Source organism: Erithacus rubecula (genome assembly GCF_903797595.1).
Source record: "Erithacus rubecula genome assembly, chromosome: 4".
Taxonomy (NCBI): Eukaryota; Metazoa; Chordata; class Aves; order Passeriformes; family Muscicapidae; genus Erithacus; species Erithacus rubecula.
In genome coordinates this window covers 8465557-8487304 of record NC_136686.1, presented here as the reverse complement: position 1 = coordinate 8487304, position 21748 = coordinate 8465557, and the positions used below count along the sequence as shown (strand labels likewise).

Below are 21748 nucleotides of genomic sequence, written 5' to 3'. Positions count from 1 at the left end.
TTATATTGTTATCTGTACTGTTTGTCTCAAAGAAATATTGCAGCATATTTTCATTGTTGGTTAGTTGACACAAATATACCTAAAATTATGTGTTTAGAAAATTTATGTAGTTACTGGTATAAACTTTAGGCAGTTCTGTTTTTCTTTTGACCAACTTTTTTTTTCATCAGGAAAGGTTGCTTCATATTGTGGGAGTGAATTGCCCAGCTGTAAACTTGGTGATAAGGTGAATCCACAGCTGGAGCTGGCTGGCACTACCAAGAGGCTTTCAAGCTGATATCAAAATGGAAATAACTATGAAGCCAGAAGGTTTCAGGAAATTTAATGGGATGTATTACATCAAATGGAATAGACAGAGGGACCCATAAGAAATTGGCCACAGAAACGAAATTTCCCTTTGGGGAGCAATGCCAAAGGCTGGGACTTGTCTTAGATAGCAGTCCCCAGTTCTCTGTGCTACAAACCTGTCCTCTTGATCCCTTGTTGCAGAGAATGCCCTGGAAATCAAACTCCAGAGGATGACAAATATCCAAGAGGTGCTGGACTTCGCTTAGTTTGAATCAGAGCTGTGCAAGGCTGGGAATCCTCAGGATCTGTGTTTTAGCACCAGCTGGTTTAAGATAGTAAACACTGAATAATATGCTGAAGAGAGAAATTTCCACATGATGTTCATTAGACAGATCTTCTGTGGGACTCAAAGGCAGTGAAGAGCGAATAACTTGTAACACTTAACCTTTCCCCAGCCTTTGGCTGGTGATGGCCAGTGTAGGCCCAGCATCTGAATTTTGTTGTGGATGAGGAAGTGGCTTCCCACCTTGTTTGCCATGGGATCATCTCTAAGTGTAATGGTCTTTTCATATGGAAGATTTTCTCTGCAAGCTTTGTGGAGTTGGAGCCTTTCCATGTGTTTGCATGACAGGGTACCATATCCCAGCTGTGGTATCTGGATGCTACCTTCCTGGAAATGAAAAGCCACAACTTACCAAAACATCTTGAAATGTTGATATGTTTAAATAGCTCTTTTTTTCTAGTAGAAAGATGGTCAAGCCAGGCTTTCATATTATTCTGTGCGGACTTTAGATGTAGCTATTGTAACTACAGAATTATTTCTACTTTTTGTTAGTTGAGATGATGGTTCAGGTTAAAGTCCAACATAAATTCTACCCTTGAAAAGACTCCCACAGACATTATCTTTCAGCTCTTCATTCTCATATGGTATTTTATATTAAAATAACTTATTGGCATTTAAGGCATCCCAACAAAAGAATATAGGCTTTTCCATAGGCACAATTTTCAGCTCTTGACTGCAGCTTATTCTGTGTTCTGCAGCTGCTATTGGTTCCTCTGTTACTACTGGTAATGCCTTATGGAAATAAACAGTGAGATAAGGATCTTGTTGGTGCCTTCTGATCTGTGGGGAGCTTGGGCCTTGTACAACCTGTTCCACCAGGGCTGCTCTGCCCCCTCAGAGGCTTGTGGGGGCTGACAAGGATTTTGATCAAAACTGGCACTGGAATGGTTAATGGTTTGGTGTTTTTTTTTTTTTTCTTTTTCCAGGGGAATGCTCTGTCACCGGCCAGTCCCATTTCAAAAGCTTTGACAACAAGTATTTCACCTTCAGTGGGATTTGCCAGTACTTATTTGCCAAGGATTGTGTGGAAAATTCCTTCTCTGTGATCATTGAGACAGTGCAGGTAACAGCAGCCTTGGCTGGTGCCTCTGTGTATGCTCTTGAGAGAGAGAGGGCAGGGCCATGGGGCTATGACATGAATTGCAGATGCACAGGCCAACAGAAGTAATTTCCCTATGAGATAATTAGTTTAAATAGCAGATGCAATCTTTCTCCTTAGTTAATAACTGTTTTGCTTCTCCTCACCACCATTCCCAGAAGCCTGCCTGGGGATGGAGGCTTGTGATGAGATGTGGAGAATGGGCTCTCGCCGACTCTTTGCCAGCTGAACAAACAAACAGAGGGGAGGGTGCACCCCTTGCCAAGCACCCTGAAGGCTTTTGATGCCTCCCTAGTGCCTGTGGGGAAAGGACATTTCCTTGGACACCAAAGAGAGTGCACTGGCAGAGCAGCTGCCTTATGTTGCTTCCCATTTTTGGCTGGTGATTTTTTTTCTACTCAGACAGCAGCTCCTTACTTTCTTTGCTGTCTCCCTGATGGATGTGTGAGAAGCAGCTGCAGAGAGGTGGGAAAGGGAGCCAGGCTGGTGTAGGAAGGGATGGAAACCCTGAAGGGGGATGTCACAGGCAGGTTAACACAGTTGTGAAATGAATTGACCAGTTGGACTTGAGAAAAGATGAACAAACCCAGAGACTGAAAAGGACCCTGAAGGAAGCAGAGAGGAAGGAAGATGATGGGGATAGAGGAGCTGAAGGCAGGGAGAGGTACAATGGAAACAGGAGACTGACAGGAGGGAAGGGGAGTATCAAACTGTCCAGCAGCACCAGGGAAGTTGCAGGCTTTGGAGAAATGGGCTGTGGCAGTTCTCCAGACCATCTGCATCTGCCTCCTGCATTAGAGAGCTCTGATAGGGCAGCTCTGAGGTCATTGGTGCTTGGGAACCTGCAGGACAGGTTTCCACTGAAACTTCCCTTTTGTAACCAGGGAGGAGAAGTGGGGCCCTGCAATGCCTGTTCCTCATCTGGGTATCCCACAGCCAGGAAAATAAACACCCCAGGAGTCTTGGGAATGTGAACAGCATGGCTGTGTGGGTCAGGTGGCCTTCCTGCCCCTGCCACAGCTGTGCAGCTGATCACTGTCATGGGTCACACCCAGGGGTCTGGTGGAACACCCACAGATCCTTTTCCAAGTTCTGGTGTATGATTAGCAGGATAATGGATGGAAAGCTGCCAGCCTGCTGTTTGTGGGATGTAGAAACCAGATCTATAAAACCAGTGTGACACTCAACACCTCCCAAATTTAATGCCAGAATGCCTTCTGGGCCTAAGTCACCAAGAAAGTGAAAACTTGTGGTTTGAGGCAGATTTTCCCTTCTCTGCAGTGTGCAGATGATCCTGATGCTGTGTGTACACGCTCAGCCTCTGTCCGGATCCGGGATATGGACAACAGCATCATTAAAATGAAACATGGAGGAGCAGTTTCACTGAATGGACAGGACATACAGATCCCTTTGCTGCAAGGTGTGTTCACACAGGCTGACTCTGGCCAGCCACTGAAAGATTCCTGCTTACTAGTGGTTTCAGACATGCCTTAGCCCAGCTTAATCAGTATTTTCAATGCCAAACTCTCATTTGCAGTCTCTTCTAAAAGCTCTGTCATTTCAGCTTTTTTCCATGCAGCAGACACATCTTGACTTGTTCCTCTAAATTCAGGAGAATGAAGTTGATCTGCACTTGTGAGATTTGTGAAAATCATTGTTGGTCTATTCTTTTTGAAATTACTATTTTTCACGCAGAACCTTGAAATCATGGAATCACAGATGGATTTGGTTTGGGTCTTAAAGATAATTTCATTCCAATCCCCTGCCATGGGCAGGGACACCTTCCAGCTAGCCCAGGTTGCTCAGAGCCCCATCCAGCTTGTCCTGGAACACTTCCAGGAATGGGGCAGTTACAGTTTCTCCAGGCAACCTGTGCCAGGACCTCACCACCCTCACAGTGAAGAATTTCTTTCCAATATCCAGTCTCAACCCACTCTCTGTCGGTGTGAAGCTATTCCCCCTTGTCCTGTCACTACATCCTGTGAAAGCTCACTGACACCCTGTGGTTGCCTTCAGGTGCCCTCCGTATCCAGCGTGTGGTGAGGAGTTCAGTTCACCTCACCTATGGGGAAGATCTGCAGATTGACTGGGATGGTCATGGGGAACTCATAGTGAAGGTACTCTTTCTCTCTGTTTTATTTCTGCTGCTTGCCCCCTCTCTCATTCCAGCCAAATATGTACAAAGATTTTCTTGTCTGAAGTCAAAAATTGCTTTGTGTTGCATGTTAGAAATTCTTTTCTCTTTTGCTACCCCCAGAGTGTTATACAGGTCCTTTTGTATTCCAGAAACAAACACTTCGTCTTATAGAAGCTTAGTAGCTTTTTTCTCCCCACCCCCCCACCTTTTTTTTTTTTCTTTTCCAGTGTGTGTGTGCAATGACAGCTGTTATTAACCATGGACAGTTTTGTGTTTCACTCAGCAGATACCCTCCAAACTGGAGTTTTGTTTTTATTTGCTCTGACTGCCCTGTCTAAACCAACAGATGTGAATGACTTAAAGTAAGGGAAGAAAAGGCCTCCAGGGACACAGTTACTCATATTTTCCAGGAAATTGAAATCAGCTCATAGATGATGTGGTGCGTGCTCCTTCTACTGTGAGGAATATTTGTAGTCAGCCTTGATTAACAATTAGGTTTTGTCGGTGCTGCAGACAGCAGAGTGTAGAAATAACTGAGCCAGGTTTAGCAGAAATGATCTGTAAGGAAGCTGTAACCACAGCCCTGCTGCCTTTGAACCCCCCTTTCAACAGGGGGGTCTGCTCACTGAGAGGAGTTTTGCCAAGAATACCAGTTTTCCTGAGATTTTTTACTGAGTGACAAATGCTGCCTGCCTTGAACCATGGCATTGCTTTTGCCTGCCCCAAAATCTGGATTAAATGTCATGTCTGGCACAGTGCAAAGGATAGTGAAAGCCAGTTCAGAATTGAGTTCAAGAGTTGAAAAGAAAACAGATAAGAAAGGCCTGGAATAATTTTAGAAAGCAAATGGAGGTTTGTGATTGTTGTTTTGATTTAACCTGTATCTCTGTGCTCCGAGGGTCTAAAAGTTCTTTTTGGGGCTTAGAATAATTCACTTCAGTCTCTTGGCATATCTCAGGAGTTTTGGCTTTCCTCAGTATTCAAAGTATTTTTCTCCCTGGTCAGAGACCCATATAACCTGGCAAAATTTTTGTCCCACTGAAAACAAACCTAATTTTCTGCTCCAGTTCTTCTACCCATAAAAGCTGGAAATTTCTCCAGTTGTCTGCTCCTTGCCTTGCTAGGCATCTAAAGCATCTCTTTAATTGCTTTTGGAGAGGTCTTTAATGCTGGATTTGTAGACTGACCTGTTGCCAAATATTGCTGACAATTGGAGGAAGTGATACACTTCCATTACCTTGTTCTGGCAAAAATTCTTCCTGTGTTCCTCAAGAAGGCTCCCCTTTCTGTGACTGCCTGATATCTGTGATTTGAGCTTCCACTCCAAAACATACCACAATTTGGACTTGTGTGAGTCATTGCTCCATCTGCAAAAGAGTAGTAATATTCTCAGTAGTAAGACTATTTGTCCTCTAATTGTTCTTTTTGATGCTCTATATTTATTCTCTGACCCCTGTTTGAATGCTGGATAGCATTAAATTATATTTTGGGAAATGTTTTTTTTATTTTTATTTATACAGAACAACAGTTTTCTTTAAAAATGTGGATTTTTCTAACTTTTTTTTTTTTTTTTGTTTATTTCACTTGTTACTCCTGCAAGCCTGCCTAAACTAGGACTCAACTACATGAATACAGAGGGCTAATGTAGCATCAAAGCTCCTGAGTAGTTGATAGTGTTTGTAAAGTACCAAAGCTTTACTCCTAACAGAAACTGACAGTTCCTACTAAAATAAAAGGTATTGGTGCCTTTGTGATGCAGATGTTGCTTAGGAGATTTCTCCCTGTTTACATCTAGGTTTAGGGTCATCTTTCAGCTGCCCCTTGATTTGCAGAAGGAATAAAACAGGGTGAAAAGTGCACCTGCTCTGTGGATTGTTTTTAGTGTGCCTGAAGCTCCTCTAGGCAGGAGGAATCTATAATGTAGAGTAGCTTTAGTAATATTAGTTTATTCCTTGTTTTATCCAGGGTCTTCAGTGTTGAGGAAAACCTCTACAATGTTTTCTTAATTTTGTGGTAAAACAGTCTCTTTAAGTTTTCTTCATCATCTAATTTTCCTTTAAAATGTTAAATGCTCCCAGGTGCAGTGTCTTTCCCCAAAGTACCGTTGGAATTACATTTTAAAAAAATGCAACCCCCGTTGTTGCCCTCCTCATTTATGTAAATTGAGAGTGAGAACAGGGGAAGACTAAACTGGACTGCTGATCAAGGCATAAAAATAAGCTGTTTTTCTCTTAGTCACCCTCTGAAATTCACTGTACTTTGCAAAAATTGTCCTGCTGCTATATTTGTTAGAAGTTTGAAAATACAGTACAATGGCATTGTGTCTGTAGTATTTTGATGTGTGTTTGAGAATTATCTTGACTATTAAACTTTGTATGGTTCATTCTTAAAAAAAACCCATAAAATCTTGCTCTACAGTGGTGACCTGTTCTGGAGGATGACCAGGCTAATGTTTTGTTCCTTAGGTGTCTCCAGTCTACTCTGAAAGGATGTGTGGGCTGTGTGGAAATTTTGATGGGAACCGAGGGGATGATTTTCTTACCCCTTCTGGCATGGTGGAATCCCTTCTGGAAGACTTTGGAAACTCCTGGAAGCTCAATGCAGACTGCCAGGACTTGTTAAAGCAAGACAGTGACCCCTGCAATCTCAATCCTCATTTAGGTACTAAACTCTATCCAAAATTATAGTGTGCAGCAAATGATGATCTTTCATTTATATTAAAAACAAAAAAGGAAAATAAAGAAAAAAGAGAAGAAGCTAATGTTGTTTACATTACCACCAGAGTGGCTGTAATATATGTTTTTAAAAACCCAATAAACAACAGCAATAAAAAACCCACAGAAAGACTTGTATTGATACAGGCTTCCTAAGGAAAACATAATATTTTGTGAAAATTGAAAACAAAAATTAGTTTAATTTTGCAAATACAAAAAGGCAGCAGAAAGCAAAGCCCCTGTAAAAAGAATTACAGCACCAGAAATAGTTCTAACAGAATAAAAAAGGATTGCTTTTCCTTGATTTGTTTTCCTAGTGAAATATTACTCTTTCAGTAGAGCTCATGACATATGAGCTATGGTGCTATCTGTGCCTGCCTAATTCTGTTTTATTCTTGTTTATTTTTGTTTTGTTTTGTTTAGGATTTTTTTTGAGTTTGTTTTTTTCTTGTTGTTTTTTTGTTTGTTTGTGTGGGTTTTATTTTCAATGAAAGGAAGAGAAAATGCTTATTGTGGCTCCCCTAGCTTTCCTTGAAACCACTTTGATCGATTGATTCAATGTGAGCGTGTCATTTCTCTCTTTTTAGCCAAGTATGCTGAGGAATCCTGCTCAGTTCTGATGGCTCCTGCCTTTGAGCCTTGTCACCATGAGGTCAGTCCCACTCCCTACGTGAAGAACTGCCGTTTTGATGTTTGCTCCTGCTCCAGTGGAAAGGACTGCCTGTGCTCTGCCATTGCTAATTATGCAGCAGCCTGTGCCAGGAAGAGCATCCTGGTCCAGTGGAGACAACCTGACTTCTGCCGTAAGTGCAATGCTGCTCAAACCCACTATTTTCCTCATCCTGAAGGACTTTTTTTCCTGGAAATGTTGGAAAAATATCTGGAATGAGATGCCAGATTTTCCTTATGGCAAATGATGACAGTAAATCTTGCCTCCACACTGGTAAGGATGCAGAAGGTGTTCCCAGGGATTGCTCAGCACTGAGGGAGTCAAGTGGTGATCTGACACAGCTCCACAGAACTTTTGCCTGGATTTCCAATTTCAGCTACTCACCCGAAAGCTTTCTGCATCTCCCAAGTGATTTGCAGTAATCCATGAACTGCCTGTTTTTGAGGCCCAAGCTTCCTAGGTCCTGACCTCATCAGTGACTCCTGGCTTTAGCTCAATGTGGGGTTATAGAGGAAGCACAAAGGGCAGGGGAAGCTTGTATCAGAAGAGAATTTTGGCAGTCTTGTGGCACCACCCCTGCTCACAATAGGGCTCAATTACTGTAGATTTCCTGAGATTTCATCCAATCAAATTTTGAACATCTCTGAATACAGATACTGTAGCCTCTCCAACATCTCACTCTTATCCAGGGCCAGATTAATAGCCAAATTGCAAGAGGCTGGAGCAGAAGAATCCAACACCTTTTATTTCTTTTATTTCTCAGTTAGGTCAATGGGATAGGAAAAAAAAAAATCCATTGACATGTAATTTTGATTGAGCACAGATATATTTTTCCCATAAATATTTGGGAAGTGAATGTTTTTCCATTTTCCTGACCAACTTTGTTATTAAGGAAAGAAGACAATTGAAAAATTTGAGAGAAAGCATGTGTTCTTGGCAGCTCTCCAGATTTGTTCTGATACTTCTTCCCAAGCAGAGGGTGGGAAAAACATTTATAAACTGAGTGTGTAGAAAGTGGAAAAGGGAGAGCTCTCTGGCCTTCAAGCTGGTAGGCGATCTGCAAGGTCAGTAACCACAACTTCTGATGGCTGGAGAGTTTTTGCTGTGAATGAGAACAAACCCAGTTTATATTAAACTGCTGCATGGTTCTATAATATTTTATCTAGTTTATGTAAATGTTCAGATAGTGGAACAGTAATGCAATAAAAAATCCTTTCAGAACTCTGCAGGTCTGGAGGCTGTAAGAAAGAGCAGCGATAATGCCCCATTGCTCTTTCTGTAATTGAACAAGTCAATTTTCACAATTAATCTTTAATAGTGCAGAGCTGCTTCTTCCTTTCTGTGCATTACAGAGAACTTTGTGCTCTCACAAAGTGACGATTTCCCTGATTGCAGATCCATCAGCCCCCATTAAATAATCCTGGTGCCCTAGACATCTCCTGTCACATGAAGGAGAGCAATCTCTTTCCTAATGTGCTTGAGATGTGAATGTGCAGGTTGTGTAATTTGTGCTGATGACCCAGAGCCCTGAATGTGTGCTCCACCCCTACCTTCATCCCCAGAGATTCAGTTTCTTGGGAAATGACTTGACAGAGCTAGTTTGCTTGATTTGGAGTGGTTAAGTGTCAGGGAGCAAAGTCATTAGTACAGCACAGCATTTCTGTGGTGTGCCAAGCTGTCAAGTACATTCAGCTCCCCTCTCTTTGATGTTATTTTAGTTGCAGTTTGATTATTTAAGACCTGACTCATACCCCTGTAGCCCCCCATGAATAAACACTGGAGCCAATCCCTTCATGCTGCAAGGGAGGAGCAGACAGACCACATTGTGAAGGGCTGTGTCTCTCGTGCAGCTGCATGTAAAAAACTGGGTAAAAACTAGGCTGGATGGCTGATCCCAGAGAGTGGTGGTGAATGGAGTTAAACCCAGCTGGTGGCTGGTCACCAGTGTTGTTCCTCAGGGCTCAGTAGTTGGGCCAGTTTCATTTATATATTTTAATCAGGGATCTGGGTGAGGGGATTGAGTGCACACCCATGTCCATGGGCAGCACCCAGCTGGGTGGGAGTGCTGAGGGCAGGGGGGCTCTGCACAGGGATCTGGACAGGCTGGAGCCATGGCCAGCCCAGGGCTCTGAGGGTCAGCAAGGCCAAGGGCTCAGTCCTGCCCTGGGTCACCCCAAGGGCTGCAGCTCCAGGCTGGGGCAGAGGGGCTGGAAAGCTGGGAAAGGCCCTGGGGGTGCTGGGGACAGTGGCTGGACACGAGCCCAGCTGTGCCCAGGGGGGCAAGAGGCCAATGGCACCTGGGCTGTGCAGCCATGGGGTGGCAGCAGGGCCAGGCAGGGACTGTCCCCTGTGCTGGCACTGCTGGGGCCACTCCTCAGAGCCTGAGCACTGCTGGGAACCTCAGCACAAGAAAGACACTGAGGGGCTGCAGCGTGTCCAGGGAAGGGAACGGAGCTGGGGAAGGAGCTGGAGCACAAATCTGATGAGGACAAGCTGAGGGGGGATTAAGTCTGGAGAAAAGGAGGCTCAAGGGGGGTTATTCTCACTCTCTACAACTCTGATAGGAGGGGGCAGCCAGATGAGAGTCAGGCTCTGCTCCCAGGGAGCAGAGAGAAGAGGAAATGGCCTCAGGTTTCACCAGGGAGGTTCAGATTAGGTTTTATGTAAACATTCTTCATGGAAATTGTTATCAATCACTGGCACAGACTGCCTAGAGAAGTTGTTGAGTCACCACACCTCCAGGTATTTAAAAGCCACCTGGATGTGATGCTTAGGGGCATGCTTTAGTGGTGGACTTGGCAGTATGAGGTTAAGGGCTGTATTCAGTTATCTTATGGTCTTTTCCAACCCAAATATCTCTATGTTTACCTGTCTTGTGTGCATATTGTTCTGTGGAACAGGGGAGTCAGTGAACAGGTCCCTAGATCTTCCTTCAGATTTTAGGACATGTTGCTAAGCCCATTATTTTCCTTAATGTGGTAGTGCTGGGGCAGTTGGTGGCTTTGCATGCTTTATATAAGAGGACTTGTATAGGATAAATCCAAGAGTGCTGGAGTAGGAAATTAAGAACAAGCTCTGAGCAGTTTTTGAGGATGGCTACAGTGCATGGTGGGCCTCAGCATGGTGGAGAAGCTGTGTTAAATCTAGTCCTGGCAGAGTGCACCTTCACCTAGAGGGGACAACATTTTCACCTTGTGTTACTTGAGGAACTGTTCATGGTTTCTCTCTGACTCTGATTTCAAAACCAGCCCATAAAAGCTTTCCCACTACTTCTCATCTTAGTCCTGGGACAGGCTGTGCTTCAGAACAGAGCACTGAGCTATTTTGGTTTCATAGGATCCATCCACAGAGACTAGATACGTCTTGCCTTTTCCTCTCATTTTCCTGTCAATAATGGGATGGGGTTTTTTTTAGTGGCAGTGTATTACACAGTGCACAGACAACAGGACTCTCCTAGTCAATTGTCTTGCCTTTTTGCTGTTAGAAACAGATGTTGCTGGGAAGAGATAGAGCAGTGTATTGAGAGGTGGAGTATAAGCATGATATTGGGGAAGCATAACTGGAGAAACAGGGGATGTTGAAAAATTTTAACAGGTGCATGGGCAAGGAAAATCATAGAATGGTTTGGATTCAAAAGGGCCTTAAAAATTTTATTCCAAAGGACAGCTTCCACTAGACAGATTTTTCCACGTCACTTTCAGCCTGTCCTTGAACACTTCCAGGAATGGGGCAGCCACAGCTTCTCTGTACCACCTCTGCCAGAGCTTCAACACCTTCAAAAGGACAAATTTCTTCCTAATATCTAATTTAAACTTGCTCTCTTTCAGTTTGAATCCATTCCCACACATGGATTACAAAGCTTTATCTAAGAAAGGAATCTACTGCAAAGTTATCCCTGTGGACAGGGAGTGTTACCACTGACTAGAAAGTAGGGAAGGATGTTTGGCTTGATTATCCCATCCATTTTTGAATCTTGAAACTCATAAACTGATGTACCCATCTGAAATCTGCCAAACCAGTTCCATGTTTCCAGAGATTCATGTGTAGCAAATAATACTTTTGGCTGAGGCCTCATGGTTGTCCTGCTGGGATGTGCCTTTAGTGATGAAAGTTGTTTTTAAAAATGGTCCTCAACCCTGGGCTGTGCCTGTTCAGGGTTTGATTTACTGCAAAGATCAGGTTTGTGTAAGTTAGAAGCACATTTTTGTGAATGGCTATCTAAAACTCCTGTAAAAGTGAATGAGTCTGTGTTCTGCTCAGTCCAGAGTTAGGAAGCATTGGGTGCATTGATGAACACACATTTCTTGGGCTGGGTTGGGAAGGGTGCATTAAGCAGTTTGGGTACAAATCCCAGACTCGGGAGATTTTTGCCCTTAAGAAGGGTTCAAGTCACCTTAGATGCTTCTGGGCTGGATTTTCAGTTTAGGGTGTTACACTCCCATGTGTGGGGTTGCAGGAGCCTCAAGAGAAGCTGGTGAAACCATGACTCTTGTAGGCAGGAATAATTCTTCCTTTCAGAAGAGCTTTGTGAAAGTGGCCACGAGCTGGTCAGCACGTGGGCCTTGCTTTGCTAGTCCAGTGAACACTTGGCTGAAGTTGCAGACCCATCCTGTTATTCCATGGCTGCCAGAATTCCCAGGGATGTGTGCTCACAGAAGAGAGTAGGGATTATCACATCATTCTGCAGGAAGGGCTTTCTCTGTAACCCTTTGATCTTGGTTTTAGCAAGGTACAAATGTGCCAATTTTCATTTGCAGCTGCTTCCCTGAACATTGTTCATCACCTTACAACTGTTTGCTGTGGAAGGTTGCTACCAACGACAGTGTAAATCGTGGCTATCAGGAGGCCTGTTAAATTCAAACTCTTGATAAAACAGCTCATTTGCTTGTCTTCTGCAATGTGTTGTCATAGCTGCCACCTAGTGCTGATGCTGATGTGTGCAGAGGTGAATGCCTCAAAATCGGCCCTGTAGAAGTGGAAGCTTTATAAACAAAGAGGACAAAATGGCTCCAAAGGCTGTAATTAGTCTCCATATAAAATAATTCATCATCAAAAATCATTAGTATCAAGGTTTGGCTCCATGATTGCTAAATTACTCCATTATTTGCTCCTGTTTCTGTGGAAATAATGAAGTACTTCTGGGATATGAGGCTGTAAAGTGTTAGAGCACTCCTTACCAAAGTAGAAAAGTACTTTTCTACATAATTTGATGAGTTTGTCCCTAAAGATGTTGCAAAGGACGACAGGTGTAAATGTGTACATGACACTTGTAATGCTCCTAATGCATGGGATCATGGAAAGGTTTGGGCTGGAAGGGACCTTAGAGACCCTGTCATTCCAACCCCCTGCCATGGGCAGGGACACCTTCCACTATTCCAGGTTGCTCAGAGCCCCATCCAGCCTGGCCTGGAACACTGCCAGGGATGGGGCAGCCACAGCTGCTCTGGGAAACCTGTGCCAGGGCCTCAGCATCCTCACAGGGAACAATTCCTTCCCAATATCTGATCTAAACCTCCTCTCTGTCAGTGTGAGGCTATTCCCCCTTGTTCTGTCCCTCCAGACCATTGTCAAGAGTCTCTCTCCATTGTTTTGTAGATTCTCTTAAGGTACTAGAGAGCTTCAGTTAGGTTATCCTGACTGTGATCCAGAGAATAGCAGAGGTTGGGCACAGCTTGTGTTTCATGTTTTGGGTGAAATTTTGTGGCTGGTTTTCCATCACAGAGGGTGCAGTCTAGTCCTGGCATTTATTGGGACCTTCCTTTAGTCAGGTTTTGTTTGTGTGTATACATAAGCAAGTGCCTTAGGCTGCCCCAGTGCTGCAGTTAAGGAAGGTGGGTGTAACACTCCATTGACAACTTTAATCCCAAAATTCCCAGCCTGCTTTAGGCAGCTCTTCCTTCAGCTGGATTTGGATCAAATGCCCTTCTCCCTCATGTGTTTCACCAGCAATGGCCTGTCCTGAAGGCCAGGTGTACCAGCAGTGTGGGACACCGTGTAACCAGACATGCCGCTCGCTGTCCTACCCGGAGGAGGAATGTGAGCAGCTCTGCCTGGAGGGCTGCTACTGTCCCCCTGGGCACTACCTGGATGAGCACGAGCAGTGTGTGCCCAAGGCCCAGTGCACCTGTTACTATGATGGGGAGATCTTCCAGCCAGAGGATGTCTTCTCAGATCATTACTCCATGTGGTAAGTGCGCTGTTCGTAACCCTTCCCTACACACCGGCACTCCAATTTTTGGATGGCTTGAGTCGGTAACTGGGTCAGTTCTTGTTAACTAATTAAAGAAAAGGTAAGATTTTTGCCTCCAACAAGCCAAATGGTGAGGTTTTGCTGTTGTATCTCTCTCCAGTTAATTTCAAATGCCAGCTTACTCAGAATTACTTGATATGAAGCCCTGTTCTATGAACAGTTCCTGCCAGTTTGAAATGGAGCTTAATTACTGACAATAGCTACTTTGTGGGCTTTTAAAATGTCACTTTAATGTACTATGCTACACTTCTTAACTGTTAAAGCCTAATTACCTCTTGTCAAAGATATAAGTATTAAAAAGCATTTCTAATTGTAAATTGAGTAGCAGTACACTTGGAATGGGAATGCAATCACTGGGCAAGCCCAGTTTTGGGAAGTGTCTTCTGTTTTTTCCTCTCTACCACAAAAATTCCAAGTTTCAGGGACTAGGTGGTCCTTTACCTCTTTCCACAGCAAAGCTGACTATTGTCTTGCCTAGTTTATCCCTGTGCAGCTGCACTGGATCCAGAGGACAGGGCCAGCAGGCAGCTGGGTTGCCATGCCACTGTATCCCATCAACTCCCTTAAGGGAAGTTTGCCTTTAATGTTGGTAGACACAGTGGATGGAGAGTAGCAGCTCAGCCCCACTGAGGTGTAGTTCTGTATTCTGAAAAGTTCCCTGTTGACTACAAATCAGTGTGAGTGAAAGCTAAATGCCATTTCATTAAATATAAGCTCTGTTTGTTTTTCTTAGCTATTGTGAGAATGGATTCATGCACTGCAGTACAAACAGAGCTCCTGGTGCCTTCCTGGCTGATGTTTTTGCTGATGAGAGGCCATCTCCCAGAAGTTAGTATGCCTTAAAATATTAGTATTTTATTTTGATTTATTTTTCTCTTCTGTATCTTGGTAATGTAGATTGAAGAAGAAATTCCAGAGGTTGCAACAGCTATGATATTTTGAGGTTTTTTTTTTCCTAATTTTTTTTTACAGGATAGAAGCAAAAGGGATGTGTGGGAGGGGTGCAGGGTTCACAGAACCTTATTTCTCAAAATTATTATAATTGTAATTAGCCACTGCAGTCTCTCTTGAGCTGAAAACGTTAAATGATGCCTTGGCAGTGATCTGAGGCCCCCAGTTGTTATTTGAGGATCCCAAGACATCAGTGACTCATCAATTTTATACCTTCTGCTTCTCACTAGTGGGATGCAAACTCTCTTTTCTGGTGCAAATGAGGCTTCTAGTGGCCTGAAGGTTACACTGCTGCCAGGTTTCCAGTGGCCTTCCAGCCAGCAGGAATCTCCATGAAACCCCCTGGAGACTGACTGGTGCCACATTTCCCATCAATGGACAGGTTTATCTAACATTTGACTGAAGACTGTGAGAGGTGCATGGGAACACTTGTAGCATCTAACTGGGGTTTGCAGCATTGGAGAGATCCCAGAGCACTGCTGGCCTCTCTTGTGGTTTCCCACTGATCCATGGATGGAGCTTATGGGATTGTCAGGGGGTAGATAGGGGGTTTGAGAGTGAATGTGTGCCAGAGGGCTATGGGGCTTTGGGGAGGACTGGGAATATTCAGGAACTGGACATGGTGATCCTTGTGGCTGCCTTCCAGCTCAGGATGATCTGATCCCCATGGGAACACCAGTAGAGCCAAACACGGTGTCTTCCATGGCACACTGACAAATGCATCTGTACATGGGGTCTGCAGGAAATTTATGGTTGATATGAAATTTATGGTGCCTTGGAGACAAAGAGTTATTGTTGTCTTTCCACCTTCTCAAGATAAGCCACCTTATAGAGGAAAACTCTGTAAATGCCTCTGTAGGTACAGGACAGTGACCTGCTTAATGTTGTTGCTAGGACACCAGTGGCACTGTCACTGGTTGGGTCACCTGTTCTTCATGTGAAGCCTTCCAGGGGAATATCTCCCCAAACTCTTCCCTTTATGTTCCTAAGACATACTTTTCCTGATAATAGGATGTCAAGATTTACACAACCTCAGAGAGGCATATTGCTAGTACCACTGGAAATAATATCCTGGAGTTTCTTGGCGCATTCTGTGAGATCCTCAAGTCTCAAGGAGTTCGTGTTGAAGCTCAGGGCACTGTTATTTACAGTCAATGATGTATTTATATTCAGTGTGGGAAATGAGTCTAAATACAATAATAAATGATGCTGTTGCTTCTCAAGAATTTCAGTTTTCTGCTAATATTGTACAGTGCCTGGAGGTGTTTGAATAGCCCCAGCGCAGTCTGGAATTACACTTTTATGTTTAGTGCAGCTTTTTTGTTTCACTATTAAATACCTGCTTTTATGACAGCCCAACTGAGATCACTCCAAGAGAAGTAGGGGCTGTTTTCTTTGCCATGTCGTGTAGTGGTGTTGTTCCAGGCTATATTCTAAATTAGTTTTCTAATCAAAGTTGATCCACCTTTTCGAAAAAATACTATGCCAACAATATTTGAGTTCTAAATGCACTTTTTGTTAATTTTTTTTTTTTTTAAGTAAAAAGGAGCTTGACATGCAGATTCCCCATGGAAAAAGTTATCTGTCCTGCCAACAACCCAAGAGCAGAAGGAGTGGAATGCACCAAGACCTGCCAGAACTATGACCTGGAGTGCATCAGCCATGGCTGCATATCTGGTTGTCTCTGTCCAAAAGGGATGGTAAGCAGGTTTCAATAGAGCAGTGAGAAGCAGGTCCTCTTTGCTTTCTTGGCTTCATTCTGTCCTACCAAGTCTTCTTGCAGGTTGGGAATAAATGGTTGTGAAGTATTGATTGTTAAGTTGTGGCTGGCTCAAAGAATGTGTTTTAATATATCTTAATTGAAGATGAACTTTGGCTTGTAAAAATAATTATTAATCAAAATTCAAAAGCCTGCTTTGAAGACTAGTTATGTTTTCCTTCAGCTCTGCTCCTAAACCCCTCTTCAGTCTTGCTGAACTTTCTCAGTCAGAAAAATAGAAATATACTCATATTCAGGCTTATCAGAGGGATGGAGCACCTCTCCTCCAAAAAAAAAGGCTGAGGGAATTGGGATTGTTCAGCCTAGGGAAGAGCAGACTTTGAGGTGACCTCATTGTGGCCTTGCAGTGTCTGAAGGGAGCCATAGGAAAGATGGAGAGAGACTCTTGACAATGGCCTGGAGGGACAGGACAAGGGGCAATGGCTTCAAAATTACACAGAGCAGATTTAGTCAGGATATTGGGAAGAAATTGTTCCCTGTGAGGATGCGGAGGCCCTGGCACAGGTTTCCCAAAGCAGCTGTGGCTGCCCCATCCCTGGCAGTGTTCCAGGCCAGGCTGGATGGGGCTCTGAGCAACCTGGGACAGTGGAAGGTGTCCCTGCCCATGGCAGGGGGTTGGAACAAGATCATCTTTAAGGTCCCTTCCAACCCAACCCATTCTGGGATTCTCTGATCCAGCCATCCTTCCTGATCATACTGGTTACTCCTTGTCAAGTCTCCATCTCTCCAGCTGCCTTCCTGTGGGTTGTACCAAATTGAAAGTTCTCTGTGAGAAGGAATATGGGATATGAAATTTGCTCAGATTATGCCAGGGAGTGTCTTAGAGTTGCAAATGGTGTAGTAAGCACACTTTTAAAATTTTTTTTTTCACTGAAAAGAGACTTTCTGGAGTCCATTGTTATGTCCCACTGCAACCTTAAATTTTAGTTATTAGTTTAAGTGTTTTCTACCCCCAAATTCCTTCAATTATCCTACTAGAAAAAGAGTTCCTCAAAAATTTTCATTATGCAGTAATTTCTAGCAGTAATAGAAACATGTATTTTAAACATTGCTACTGTGTTTTGCTGATAAACACACATTTATGTAAATGCATTCTACTCCAGAATAAAATGCCAGCTCTAGGCAAAAGCTCAGGCTTGTGAAATGTCTTGGAGGTGAAAAAGAACAGAATCTCAAGTCACCCATAAATTTTCACTATGATTTTAAAAACAAGTGTTACTTCTTTTCACATTTCAGTCTGTAAATGTCTATCCTTGAATTGAAAAATATTCCTAAATAGTTGAGAGATAAGAAAACTTAGAAAAGCTTCTGTACTTGAAAAGCTCCCAGAGCTCCAGGGTGCACAGTTTTTTCTTTGCATCTAACATTCAGACCTCTGATTCAGTGAAGAAGCCTGAGATTTTTTGTTTCAGTTCTGGGGTTTGGTAATAGTATACTTTTGACATAATTGTGGAGGAAAAAAAAAAATTGTACTACTCCACAGAAAAAAAAAAAAACCTCAACCCCCAAACTAGCTTCCTAGTAATTAGCCTACATGTTTGGTACAGTATTTAATATTCTATTTTCAGTAAATTGGGGCAAACAATCGTTTCATAAAATTGTTGCCAAGACAGCTGTCCTTGGTCTTTTGGAATTGGAAACTCCAGCTGACTTTGCAGTGATGTGAAACACACCCCCGAGTTCAACAAAGTGGTTTGTCAGGTTTTGAATTGAAGAACCAGGCTCAGTATTAAAAAAAAAAAAAAAAAAAAAAAAAAAAAAAAAAAAAGTAAAATAAATTCTCTGTCCACTAGATGACAGTATGGTTTAATTTTCACTAAACTCATCCTGGAATTACTTGTTCTCGTTGGCTTCCCTTGTGGCAGAGAATAAAAAACATGAGATGCACCAAAGCCATGGTGGGAGAAGCCCATGTGGAGATGATGTGGTAACCACTGCCATGCAAAGTCGGGATCAAGCCCAATCCCTGTTCAGGTGTGTCCCGTTTGCCCTGTGTTTGACTCCTGGCTCCACAGGAGCTGCCAGCTCATTCTCAAAGAGCAGTTTCCTCCTCCTCACACAATGGGATGAGGTTTGGGAGAGCCTTTCTTTATTTCTGTGCTCTGCAATCAGGTTTTGTGCTCCCCCACTAGAGAAGGATTTGGGATGGTGACAGGATCTCCTTTCTATCCTGTCCTTTTCTACCACAGAGACTCTGGGAGCACAGAGACAAAGCTCTTCAAAGTCAAATCAAAGTCGAAGTCTGTGTATTTCAGGCTTGTACAACAGAGGTGAGCAATAAAGGGACTGGAAAAAAGAATTACCATTTTCCTGGTCACACCCTTATTGGTGTTCTGTAATCCTGCCTAGTTTACAAGCACTCACAGAGGAGAGCTGCTGTTTGCAGGAAGGTCTGTGGGAAGTAACAGCGTGTTTTACTCAACATGTGTTCCCATAAATAATTGCACATATTATCATGCTGGAAGAAATCGTGCCTTCTTACTGAAGATTTTTTTTTTCGTCTTACTCTACTTGTGGTACAGTAGCATATGGAAATTATCAATGCTCACAGATAACTTACTAGCTTGAAAACAAAACCTAATTTCTTTCAACTGAAAAATAATTTTAGCTTTCTTTTAAATTTTAGTATTTTGCATTGTTTTGATTTCTAGCAAATAAAAATGCTCAGTGTTATAAAAATAATTTTTCTTCTTCTGTCTTTGATCCTCTGGAAGGTGGGAAATTCTCCATACTTGTCACCTTTTTGCACAGCAGAAAAGTGAAATCATAACATATGTGCAGCAGTGTGGAGAAAAATATGCTTTCTCAAATTAGTTTACTGCACTTCAGCTTTTCCCATTGGAAAATATTAATAAATATACAAATGGAGTGTTAACCACCTTTCTGGGGAAATAGAGGAGCAGAAAAATCAGAAAGCACATAATCCAGACACTCCAAAAGTAGAAAATTAGTTTATTTCTATCCCCAACAATTGACAAAAAAATTAAGATTTAAAAATTAAATGTATTATTTTATTGAATTCTGACTGCTGAAATAAAACTATTTCTAAAACTTTTATACATTAGTAGAAAAAGGGAAAAATACATACCCTAAACATCTTAATCAGGAAAGTTTTGAAGGTTTTTTTTCCTTGCTAACTGTTTTCAACTGAAATTTACCTGACTATTTTGATTTCAGTGTTATATACTTTTTCACTGTGGGTTTATCCTAATTTACAATGTCTCCACGAGGAGGTGGACATGTCAAATAAACATCAGACACTCAGCTAACATAAAGAGAAGTCAAGTGTAAACCAGCACATTTTGATCTTGTAACGTGTTGTTGACTTTGTTGCACAGTAAGGGTGAGAGGCTGTTTTAATTAAAACAAAAATTTATGAAAGAAATTGTTCCCTGAGGGTACTGAGGCCCTGGCACAGGTTACTCAGAGCATCTGTGGCTGCCCCATCCCTGGCAGTGTTCCAGGCCAGGTTGGATGGGGCTCTGAGCAACCTGGGATAGTGGAAGGTGTCTCTGCCCATGGAACTGGGTGATCATCAAGGTCCCTTCTTCCCCAAACCAGTCTCTTATTCTAAAACCTATTAGCTATTCGGTTCTAATCTGACCCACTTCCTTTACTTAATTCCATGCTTCTTCATACCTTTGGCTGACTTTCCACTGAAATCCACATTTGTGTCAGGAGGAACAGAGATTCCTTTGGCAGAGGGATGCTCATCAGATTGTGTTGACCAAGAGAATTCAAGGTTTAGGTTCATTGAGATGGATTTCAAGACCATAGGATCTCCTCACTTGGAGGAGACCCACAAGAATCATCCATCCCAGCTCCTGGCCCTGCACAGACACCCCAACAATCCCACCCTGAGAGCATTCGCCAAACTCTCCTAGAGCACTGGCAGCCTTGGGGCTGTGACCATTCCCTGGGGAGCCTGTTCAGTGCCCAGCACCCTCTGGGGGAAGAACCTTTCCCTGATATCCATCCTAACCCTCCCCTGACCCAGCTCCAGCCGTTCTCTGGGTTCTGTCCCTGTCACACAGAGCAGGGATCAGAGCTGCCCCTCCTCTTCCCCTTGTAAGGAAGCTGCAGAACCGCTCTGATCTCAGTCTCCTGCAGCTGAACAAGTGTCCTCAGCTGCTTCTCATGTGGGCCCCCCTCCAGGCCCTTCACAACCTTTGGAGCCTCATTTGGACACTCTATAGCAGCTTTAGATTCTTACATTGTGCCCAAATTTACCCCCAGGACTCAAGGTGAGGTTGCACCAGTGCAGGGCACAACCCATTATGGTTGTGGGTAAGGAGAATCTTAAAGGCTCTGAAATTGGCAAGATTTTTCAAGGTTCAGCAGTTAATAAAACAGAGCAAGGAAATGATGGACATTTCTGTTTTATCCCCAAGTGATGGGAGAGCTGGTAGTCAACCACTTGTAATCCCATGGATGCAGAGCATCATCCTAAGGGCATTAATGGTGCAAACAGCTGCTGTTTTCATTAGAAACCTCTTTTTTTTTGTGTGGTTGCCTCCCCAGTGCTGCTGCCTCTTGTCATCTCAAGCACTCAGGACTGCTCAATGTCCTGTGTTAACTGCGGTCTATTGATGGATTGAGAGACTTCCATAGAGAGTCCAGCTGCTTGTTAATAGTGTTCCTGGCCTTGCAGTGTAGTACCACATGGTCCTTGTAGTGCAGCATGGCAGCAGGCTGCCAGATGTGCCCCAGATTTTGGATGGGGTGTTAATAGGCCCAGTAGATTGTGTGTTACTGTTAACAAAATCATAATTGAGTTTTACAGAAAAAAAATCATAATTATTTTGGTCCAAGTCCACTTTGAGTTTTTGTGTCCTGCTTGCTGAATCCCACTTGCTCTGTCAGTGTTCAAGACAAGGTGCTCTTCCCTCTTTGTTGGTGATTTTATAGCTGCTGCCCTGGTTGTGATAAAAATACTAATACCAATCTGTACCAGTTTTTAGGGAGCAAGGAGAAGAGGTTCTAATTCTCTTTTTACTAACCAGATGTCTAATCCCAAGTTTTATATTCAGAGGCAAACCCTCAAGTATATTGTGAACTATGTTGCTGAACATTCTGCAAAAATTCAAAAATGTAGCCATGAGTGTGAGGTCATATTCCTATTTTTTTTTTCCTAAATGCCAGCAGGAAGGAAGAAAAGAAGATATTAAACTCTTTTTTTCTGGTCTTCTCTGGTTTTTGTCACTATCCTTTGTACAGGTGAAGCCAGAGCTGCAGCTCAATTATGTAGAAAAGCATTTCTTTGTTTCTATCTTGCTTCTATGGAAGTGATTTTATTTGGCATAATGCAGCTCTCCATAAGCCACAGAGCACATGGAGCTGCATATGAAAGAAGGGTCTCTGGACTGTGAAATCTTTATGTATTGTTCCATGTGGTAGTTCTAGGTCCCCATAGGAAAAGGAAAAGCTGTTCTTCCTTATTAACCTGGCATTCAGACTACATTGATCTAATTGGCCCATATTTAATGGTAAAAAAGAAACTAATGATTTTGGAGAAA

General features: G+C 43.0%; 1 protein-coding gene across 1 annotated transcript in view; it reads left to right on the top strand.

Moving 5' to 3' along the window:
- Positions 1 to 21748, top strand: part of VWF (von Willebrand factor) — a 119440-nt gene that overhangs the window by 26898 nt on the left and 70794 nt on the right. The window contains exons 11-18 of the mRNA XM_079303773.1: positions 1558 to 1694; positions 3012 to 3150; positions 3747 to 3847; positions 6333 to 6528; positions 7169 to 7384; positions 13198 to 13438; positions 14235 to 14329; positions 15992 to 16152. Coding sequence (XP_079159899.1) covers positions 1558 to 1694; positions 3012 to 3150; positions 3747 to 3847; positions 6333 to 6528; positions 7169 to 7384; positions 13198 to 13438; positions 14235 to 14329; positions 15992 to 16152 — 1286 coding nt within the window. The remainder of the gene's footprint in view (positions 1 to 1557; positions 1695 to 3011; positions 3151 to 3746; positions 3848 to 6332; positions 6529 to 7168; positions 7385 to 13197; positions 13439 to 14234; positions 14330 to 15991; positions 16153 to 21748) is intronic.